This window comes from Dendrobium catenatum, unplaced genomic scaffold (genome assembly GCF_001605985.2).
Source record: "Dendrobium catenatum unplaced genomic scaffold, ASM160598v2 fragScaff_scaffold_970, whole genome shotgun sequence".
Lineage (NCBI taxonomy): Eukaryota > Viridiplantae > Streptophyta > Magnoliopsida > Asparagales > Orchidaceae > Dendrobium > Dendrobium catenatum.
In genome coordinates this window covers 552,491-562,355 of record NW_021319432.1, presented here as the reverse complement: position 1 = coordinate 562,355, position 9,865 = coordinate 552,491, and the positions used below count along the sequence as shown (strand labels likewise).

Below are 9,865 nucleotides of genomic sequence, written 5' to 3'. Positions count from 1 at the left end.
TAGTTTCACATAATCTTACTTGTAGCTTTGTGCCTTGAGCCCAACCTATGAATAGGAGGCAAGAGGGTGAGCTTAACCTATCAAATTATTTGTGTAAGTTTGGTAATTTAAAGTAATATGGCAAAACGCAAGAGCTTCTTACTCTATATATATTTTTCTAGTATTTTCTCTCATTTCTTAGCCATCTTTGTTAGTAAAATTCTAGTTTTATATAGGGACAATTTTGACTCCAACATATAATGGTTAAAGAGTTCTCGAGCCATGAAAACTTTGAACATCACATCAGCTATCCACATTACAGCAATTAAGTTAACTATTTCATTATTATTCATTCACTAAAACATGACTTGTAAACCACACATTTAATGTACACAATAATTGAAAGACTTTGGAGAAAGCAACTATGAAAATTTTAACAAACTCAACTACTTTAGAGTCGAACAACCTTCAATTACCACTTCGGGAGCTGTTGGACAACTAGCAAGTGGGCAATAATCATCTGCAACACCTCCCCACCAATCTATCCCACTGATATTATTAAATTGCAAAGCAAAGAAGATGAATATTCCCATGAAAGCTACCCCGGCATCTAAAGCTGCTGACATGACATAGGTGTGCCTTGCCCACCACTCTTTATACCTTTTATAAATAAAATGATTGAAGAAAATGCCCACTGATCCCCACATGATATAGTTGACAGAGTGTGTAGGAAGAAGCGCACCTATTCCCGCTATGATCAAGGGTATATGGATATAACTAAGCAATTTGTTCCTTGGGAAGACTTTTGATAGATACCAGAAGAGAATGGGTAACAATAAACCTATTAGGAAGAAGAAGTTCAGAGCTGAATAGTGCCCAAGTTTGCCAAACATTCTCATTGGACCAACGAGCCCCCAAATTATTGATGCGTTATAGAAGACATCATCATTGGGGCAAGTCCATGGGCTCCCTTCAGGAAGTTTTGTTGGATCGCATATATACTTTACTGTGTCAAGAAGAAACCAAGCTGTTCCGAAGTAAATAGAAGATGCTATCATAGTACCTGTCAACTATCATTATAACCACCAAAAAAAAAAACATATAAAAATATGTTAATGAACTATGAATAAAGAATATATAATTTGGATGTACACCATTTAGCTAAATTATGTTTAGCAGATTTTATGTTTGTGTTTGGCTTGCTCACTTATCTAGCTAAATATAAGCTATTCACTAACATAAAGTCTTCTTGAAAGTCATTTATAAATTATGGAATATACATATTTCCACATATATATAAATCTATGATGCACAGACACGGACACGACGACACGACGACACGACGACACGAATACGTTACAATACGGAAACGGGACACGTCAGTTATTGAAAATATAGAACACGGACACGGGTTGGACACGGTATTATAGCTTTTATATTTTAAAAATAGTGTATAAAAATTAAATAAGTATAATTTTAAAAATAATTTAGAAATACTAAATCATTTAACTAGAATTTGTGCTTAAAATGATTTATATTAAGATGTTAAGAGTCGGGTGTCGATGCCGTTTATTAGTAATCAAGAGAGGAGATGAAAATACCTTCACTGCTAAAGAGAAATGAAAATGAGAATATTCGATGAAAATTTTAAATACAAGAAATTATATTTTTAAAAATTCATAAAATATTTAAGATACGCATGTGGGACATGCGTGTCCAATTTTTATTTATTATTTTTTAATTGGACACGTTTTCGACGTGACCGACACGTGTCAGAGAAATGTCGGATGCGTGTTGTGTCAGATACGTGTCGATCACTGCATGTCTCTTTGAGAAGAAGTGTTGGGGCATCATAGATATAAATATGTTCATATAAATAAAAATCTATAAGTGTGATTATGCATAATCTGTTCATATATATGTACTCATATGCACATAAACACATATGCAGACAATAGCAAACTAGCTTTTAGCTGAACACAATCAAGTAAGGCCATATTTGTACTTAGCTTTTTAAATAAATAAGCTTATGTGATAATGAATATGATCAAACATCAAAGTTTGAGCTTTTTTTGACAGCCCTATGCATTTTTAACTAAAAAAGCAGCAGGGAACATTTATCAGCCTTATTGTTTTTTTGTTATTCATAGAAAATTATGTTACTGAAGTTGATCATTGAAGAGGGAACATGGTACATGATTTCTTAGTTACTTATTTTGTGCACATTTCTATCTTTTAAATATAATAATTTATTCATTTTGGGAGCATTCAAATCTTTAGTGTGAGATTCCTATAGCTTTAGGAAGTTACCTGGACAATGAACATGGACTTTGGGGGGATTTTCATGTAATGTCCTAGGTTTAGATCACTAAGAAGTGTAAGTGCCTGACTCATGCTTATAGTTCCATATGTTTTGAATGTCACATTTGCCATAGGATTTCCTGGTAATATTAGACCAAAGATGTACTCTGTAAGGACATTTAGACCAGGTGCCTGCACATAAGAAGAAAATTAAGTATTCTACACAATAGATTGATGGGAAAAGCTTCTTATATATTATTATTATTATTATATTACCATATTGGTGGTTGCCAAGATAACTCCAATTGGCAAGGTGAAGAGTAGAGCTAAGATGCAAGCGAATAATACCCCCCACCATGGAAGCTGCAGTTGCCTATTGAACCCTTCACAAGTGAATATGGAGAGTCCAATGACCAAAACTAAGAGAACATAGAACCAATATTGAGGTACCGGCGCATAATTTCTCTTCATTAATCTTGTATGAACATCTTCTATTTTTGCCTTAGAATATTCTTTAGTTTCTTTCCACATCTTCCAAATAGTCCTGATAAATTTAATAATAGAAATAAATTTATATATGCATCTCAGCATGTCGACTGATGTCAAAAGGTAATTAAATAACATACTTTCCATGATGGAGAGCAACATGCATGATTGAGGATGTCAGAATTGCAAAGCTTGTGCCATAGAGCAAAGTAAAGGTAATACTTAGGTTTATTTTGCTGTAACTTTCCTCTTCTTCTGGATTTAAAGTGAAAGTCTTATCATTTATAATCCTTGTAGTGTTGTAGCTATGACCAGTGTAATCAAAGACATGGGATGAAACCATAGGGAATCGTTTGGCATTGTAAGTATTAGTCCAATAGCCAGTTGGGATTATCACATAAACTCCTATTAAAAAGCCAAACATTATGTTGAAGATTGCTGATGCAGGTGTGGCCAATGGGCTTCCGAGAAAACCGGCGACCGTCGACCAATCAATTCCAAATGATCCAAGACCAAGACCTTTCAGTCCAGATCCAATTTGTTGCATGGCGATTGATTTCTTGAAGATTAAGCATAAGATAGAAATTGTGGAGATTGCTGGGAAGATGAAGCCTGGGATGGAATAATATGCAAAGCTTGTGATAAAGACCACTATGAAGAACTGAAATCTTGTCATGGCTCCCTTCTTTCTTTTCTCCTCTAGATGCAATGCTCTGTAAAAGTGATGGTTTGAGCATTTAGAGTGATATTTTGTATAATATCCTTAATGAAGAAATTTCTAAAATAGAATTGTAGCTTAAAATTCCAAGAAGTAATACTTGAAAAGAGAGACTTGAACAAGATTTGCTGGCCACCACATATATGGAGATTCAACCAAGTACTTTCTGTAAATGCCAGCCCAACCGAAGCCAAGTAACTGCGAGTTTTAAGATCAAAATTGATTCAGTTATTTATAAGGATATCCAACTATTTTCGTATTAAAATGAAGTCGTTTTAATTAAACGTCGTTGATTTCATATGTCACATGATACCTCTTATTATATTTAAATTATTAGACAATACAACCAAATTATTTGATAAATGCACTAAACTATTACATTCACAAGTATAATCATGATAGAAAAAATATTATGAATTAATGTCTAATAATTTAGTATTATTATGTAATAGATTTAGTAGTATCAATATATCCTCATATAATTTCCTTCCTTAAACAAACGCTTTAAGCAAAGCTGGATTAATAATATGTTCAAAACCTCTCTTTTTCCTCACATGATTATTGTTTCGTCTTGGAAAATTCATGGCAGTAGAGATATATATAGTTTAGTGTCCTAGCTTTGTACGATATCGAGCACGCAGACAGATAAATGAGTAGGGGTATGAGACACAAGAATTTTTATGAGGAAACCCCTGAAAAAGGGGGAAAACTAAGGGGGGTCTTGTCCAACTTGAATGAATCCACCAGTATTTGCAGTTGATTACAAATGAGGCCCTTCTTTGGGGGGAAGGTCTTGGCTTGATGTAGCCAATATACATCATATAAAGGGAATTATATTGTGGGAGTTGGAAGAATCAATATTGACATGTTTGTTTGGTCAATAGGACCATAGTTAGCGAGTGATATAGGTCGAAATGACCATAGTCGAGCGTCGACGGTGATCATAAGGACAGTAATCAGGCAACGAAAGTTGGGGAGATCATAGTTTGGAGATGGTGGTCGAAGAGACCATAGTCGGCGGGTGATTCAAGATGGAAATACTATAGTCGGGTGATGGTGGTCAGAGAGATCGCATTTAGGTGATGGTGGTCAAAATGATTGTACTTGGCGGGCAGCAGATGTTGGAAAGATCGTAGTGGGGCAACCGTGGTCAGAGAGACTGTAGTCGGGAAATGGTGGTCGAAGACATTGTAGTCGGGCAATGGTGGTAGAAGAGATCGTAGTTGGTATACGACAAAAGTTGGAATGATCGTAGTCAAGCGAAACTAGTTGGGCAAATCATAGTAGGTGGGCGACGGAGGTCGGAAAGATCATAGTCGGGCGTCAATGGTTAGCATGACCTTAGTCGAGTGATGGTGGTCGGAGAGATAGTAGTTAGGAAACGGTGTTTGGAGAAACAGTAGTTAGAGGATGGTGGTCAAAGATACCATAGCCGGGCAACGATGGTCGGTCGGAGGGGGATGGAGGTAAGAAAGATCGTAATCAGGTGATGGTAGTTGAAAGCACTATAGTAGCAGGCGACAAAGGTAGAAACGACCATAGTCGGGTGATTGTGGTCTAAAGGACCGTAGTTAGAGAGCGACGAAGGTCAGAAAGACCGTATGCAGGTGTGGTGGTCAGAAGAACCGTAGTCGAGCAACAATAATCGAGGAAGCCGTAGTCAAAATATTTTGGTCGGAGAGACCATAGTCTGCAGATGGGGATGGGTTGGAAAGACTGTAGTCGAGAGACAATGATATTTGGGAGGAGATCCATCATCGATAGAATCAGGAAGAGTTCCGGCGATAGTCGGAAAATGGACAGAAGTCTTGTTATGATCGGTGGCCGATAAGAGATTTGGTGGCAGCCGGCAAACGAGCAGAAGTCCAATGATGGTCAGTGGCCGAGAATAAATACGGTGGTGGTCAACGGCAAGGGAGCTCTCCAAGTTTTCTCATTTTCTTCCTCCCCTCTCATATAGAAGGGGGGGGGGGGTTCTGTTTATAGTTTTTCTGGGAGTGGCATGGTTAGTAAATATTGAGAAGATTAAGAGCATATTAGGAGTGTTCTATCGGATGGTCTATCTTGATTCCCTTGATTTTGGAGAGTTTTTCAAGCATTTAAATGTTTAATGATGTCAGAATTGAATAATCTTGGGCTCGTTGGGCTCTACTCGTCGAGTTGCTCGATTTGACTATAAACATGTCATTTTCGGATGTCATTTGGCCATCCAATTAATGCTTTCTAGCATCCAAGCATTCTTTGGACCCTTGATTTGGGCTCGGATTGGATCAAATTTAATGTCGTTGGGTTGGTCTCGTTGAGATGTTCAATTTGATTATAAGCTTGCTGAAATTGGAGATCAAATGATCCAAATTTTAATTTGACTATAAGCTTGTTGAAATTGGAGATCGTATGATCCCAATTTTAATTTTTGAAAACTCAACCTTCTATATTGCAATGAGAATCGTGCCCGATCAAAATCAATTTTTTGTGACATATCAATTATAACTGCAAAAAAGAATTTCTGACACAAAATTTCTTCCTCACCTGTGTGGTTTGTGCCAATAGAAAGGCAGCCAAGGGATGGATCTTTCTATGATAGAATGCCTTGACTATAGTTACTATATGAATCGCATAGAGGCCTCCTGCACCAGCACTTGCAAAGATGGTGATTAAACAATGCTCCTTCATCGAAAAAGGCCCCGGATTTAGCGAGAATGACCAGTTTATGAAGGGAAATTTTATTTCTTTCTTTGGGAGTGCTGTTGCAAGAAATCTTCCTATTGGAAGTGCAATGATTTGTATGCAGACTGGTCCTATGCTTAGTTGGTTTGTTCTGTAAGCAAAGAACATATTTGCAAAGGAGAGAAGCACACATGATATCACACCAATCAGCCAAGTGCGAAACGTCAGTGCTGGGATATTCGGGTTGTCTGTAGGATCCACCGTTAGCCTCACCTCTTCAATGGGATGATCATTCTCCTCAACTGCAAATGGTTCAATTCATCAGTTAAGCTGATTTTCACAACACACTGATTTTCAACTTCTCTAAGAAGCAGTAAAAAAATCGTCCCAAATGAAGCCTCAATCCTTACAACAAAAATCTTTGCATATTGAATACATACAAAGTATGTAAATTTATCTATTCAAAACAAAACTCAGTCTTTCTTGCTATTTTTAGAGTAAAATAATGTTCTCTTCTATTGATAATACTTCTTATAAGAAAACAGGAAGAAAAGTCTAGCGCTCCAGTGGATCATCTTATATACTATATACTTACTCAAATAGTAATTTTCTGGAAAGCTTAGAAAGTTTTCTGAAATATGCGCATCAACAAAGACATGGAGAGCAGAATTAAGTTCAAATAGAAATTTTTTTACAAATGATGCTTTCATGAGCTAGAGCAGAATTTAAAGAAAGAAAAATAGATTTCTACCTTGCCATCCTTGGTTGGAATTGAAGCTGGATTCCTGCTGGTGGCCTGAAAGAGGAGAAAGAACTGAAACTTCTCCCATGGCGCTCAATGCTCTCTCTTTCCTCTCCTTCAGCAGGTGCAGGCGCTGCTCTTCCTACCTGTCACTGCAATTATTTAAAAGCTGAAATGTGCAGATCCGGCTGAAATCGCAGTTATAATATATTTTTTTCTTTCTATTCTGGTTGTACTTGTTAGTGTCGCTTATAGTATTGGACCTCTAACATTTATTATATTGGATAGCTTAATCCAACCCACCCAAATTACTTTATAAATTTTTCAAACGAAACTTTAATGAGGAATTTTGGTGCCCATTTGGCTGTTTAGATTTTCAAAATGGCGAATTTAAAACACTTAATCATTTGTTTGGATGAGTTTAAAAAGTAACATTGATTATGAACTGTAGAATTAATTTAAGAATTTTTGTGATGAGATAAAATGAATGAAAATAAATTTATCATTTTTTTTAATTATCTCGAGATTGATGATGATCGAATGAATTTTTTAGAACAGAGCAAATTATTTTTTTAATTTGATTATTTCTGGAATATGTTCTGATTGACCCAATTATAATATACCTTATAAATTAGTAACTTCGAATATTTCATTTCAATAAACTCAATGATTTTTGAAAAGTCAGAAACTCTTTGATATTAAAAGAGGAATTGTTTTTTTGAATTTTGTTTCTGTAAAATGAATTTTTGTTGCGTATGAAAATATGATAAATAAGTGTAAATTATCAATAAAAACCAAATCAAATATTCTATCCTCCATTTTTTATGACAAGAAGCTTTTATAAAGATGTGTCAAAACAGGTCAATGAGTCGAGTTCGGGTCCAACCCGGTCTGACCCGGATCCAAACGGGGTCAACTTGAACCCGATCCGGCTTTGCAAACGATTTAGTCTTCCCAACCCAGACCCGACCCACATGGGTTATCGGGTTGACCCAACTCGACCCGCAAACCCGGATGCTAACAGGTGGGTTATGGTACTAGGCTTCGCGCTACAGGCTTCGAGATGTGGCATGGCGGCTGGTAGGTGAGGCGGGCTGAGAGCCTGAGGCTGTGCTAGCACGGCCTAAGGGCATGGGGTCGATGTCGACCAGTTAGTCATGCGGATGTGCGGGATGTGGCAAGATGGACGACTCTGACCGACTGGCGCTTGGAGGTCTAAAACCTAGGTCGTACAAGATGTGGCACGACGACTGCTGCAACTCGACTAGACGACATATGCAATCACCAGATCACGTGATATGTGAGCGCGGACAGCGGACTCGACAAGATGACAGACGAGGTCATGCGACACACACGAGACGCGACAGCCATTTTCCCTGGTCAACCCAGGTTGGGTTCGGGTTTTCGAGTCAACCGGAACCCAACCCGATTTTGCAAACAAGCCGAAAACTCAAACACAAACTCCGAACCTGAAATTTTCTGGATAGGTCCCGGGTAAAGTCAAATTTTGACACCCCTACTTTTATGAACTCCATGTAACCACGACATCCTAATTTTCAACTATTACTTCACCCAAATATCATATCATACAAAAAAGAAATCTCTAATAATCTATATTAATATTGTTTTCATCACAAAATTTTGATTTTTACGTATTTTCATAAAAAAATTAACTCATTTATAAAAAATTATTAATAAATATATATTTTATTAACAAGCCAATATGAATAAGGACTTCAAATCTAACAGTATAGACCGTTGGTGTGAAAACGCTCTACACAATGATTAGAAGTATCGTTTACTTCAGCCAATTAAATAATAAAATTAAAATATTCTCCATACATAACAAAAACAATCATTGCGAGTTCGATTAGCGACTGAACTTTGGTGGAAGGTACAAATCAACTGTTGGAAAATCGGCCTACCACCGATATTATTTTTAAATGGATGGTTGCAGTTTTTATCGTACGCTTTATTGTGGGGATTATTAACTCCCTCTTAATAATATTAATTAGTGTGGTTGTTAACTTTACACGATAGGCGATTTTTGTGGCATTTAGATTAACATAAGAGCTTAATACTAAGAGTCTTTTAGAGTATTTTTTTTCGTTATTTTATTTTTAAGATTATAATTATAATTCTATTTAACTATAATTTCTTTTACTTATTAGATTGTCAATATAATTCTATTTAACTATTTTTTTTATTATTTTTGTGAAGTTTTGTGGCATCTAGCTACTTTTTACAATGTGTTGTGTGATAATTGTAAAAAATATCTATTTTATTTAAAATATATTTATAATAGTCATGCTTTCAAAAAAATACTTTTCTCATAATAATTTTTAAATCACCATTATGAAACGCTACAAACTTCTCAAAGAGATCCTAAAAATAAATAAAAATATGCAAAAGCTGAATATCATTTTCTAAATTATAAATTAAAGTGAAACATATGATAAAGACTTAGGCTTTGTTTGGGACGACTTTCTTACTATTTTGTAAAGCTATTTTTTAGTGAAAAAATATCTTAAAAGTAAGAAAAAATAGTGATTTAAAGTTGTCCCAAATGAAGCCTTAATGCTTTGTTTTTCAAATCATAATCACAATTTTTATTTAAAAAATCATTGATTTTTTTTTTTTTGCTTTCAATAATTTTTTATGGTAGGAAGTTGTTTTCTATAACATCTTTGAAAAAAATATTTTCTCAACATCAGTTTTATAATCACTTATATAAAAAGCTGCAGCCGTCTCATATAAACTCTTAATTAAGTTTTTTTTAGGATTCTTTTATGTGGTTGAATTAATTCTTTGTTGACAAGTTGGTTCAATATTGCTTACTAAGGGCATCTCCAACCGAACGCCAAACGAGCGTTTGCCGTCATTCCTTCGCTCCAGCCGAATGCCAAAAAATCCTCCATTTGCTTGCGGGTGAACAGTGCAACGCCAATATTGGCGTTGCACTGTTCACCCAC

General features: G+C 35.8%; 1 protein-coding gene across 1 annotated transcript; it reads right to left on the bottom strand.

The window, feature by feature from the left end:
• Positions 1 to 304: 304 nt before the first annotated feature.
• Positions 305 to 7,143, bottom strand: LOC110111266 (oligopeptide transporter 1-like). The gene is made up of 7 exons (XM_020843052.2): positions 6,903 to 7,143; positions 6,014 to 6,453; positions 3,585 to 3,682; positions 2,907 to 3,479; positions 2,557 to 2,824; positions 2,290 to 2,472; positions 305 to 1,049 (listed from the first exon to the last, which is right to left on the bottom strand). The coding sequence occupies exons 1-7, from the start codon at positions 6,979 to 6,981 to the stop codon at positions 426 to 428; spliced, it is 2,265 nt and encodes a 754-aa protein (XP_020698711.2). The 5' UTR covers positions 6,982 to 7,143; the 3' UTR covers positions 305 to 425.
• Positions 7,144 to 9,865: the final 2,722 nt, after the last annotated feature.

What these genes read in the sequence shown, in the direction of transcription:
- LOC110111266 (XM_020843052.2), bottom strand. Translation starts at nt 6,981, where the DNA reads ATGGGAGAAGTTTCAGTTCTTTCTCCTCTTTCAGGCCACCAGCAGGAA. An exon ending in GTTGCTCTCCATCATGGAAA is followed by an intron (nt 2,825 to 2,906) that starts GTATGTTATTTA and finishes TAAATTTATCAG; the next exon opens with GACTATTTGGAAGATGTGGA. An exon ending in TCTTGGCAACCACCAATATG is followed by an intron (nt 2,473 to 2,556) that starts GTAATATAATAA and finishes TCTTATGTGCAG; the next exon opens with GCACCTGGTCTAAATGTCCT.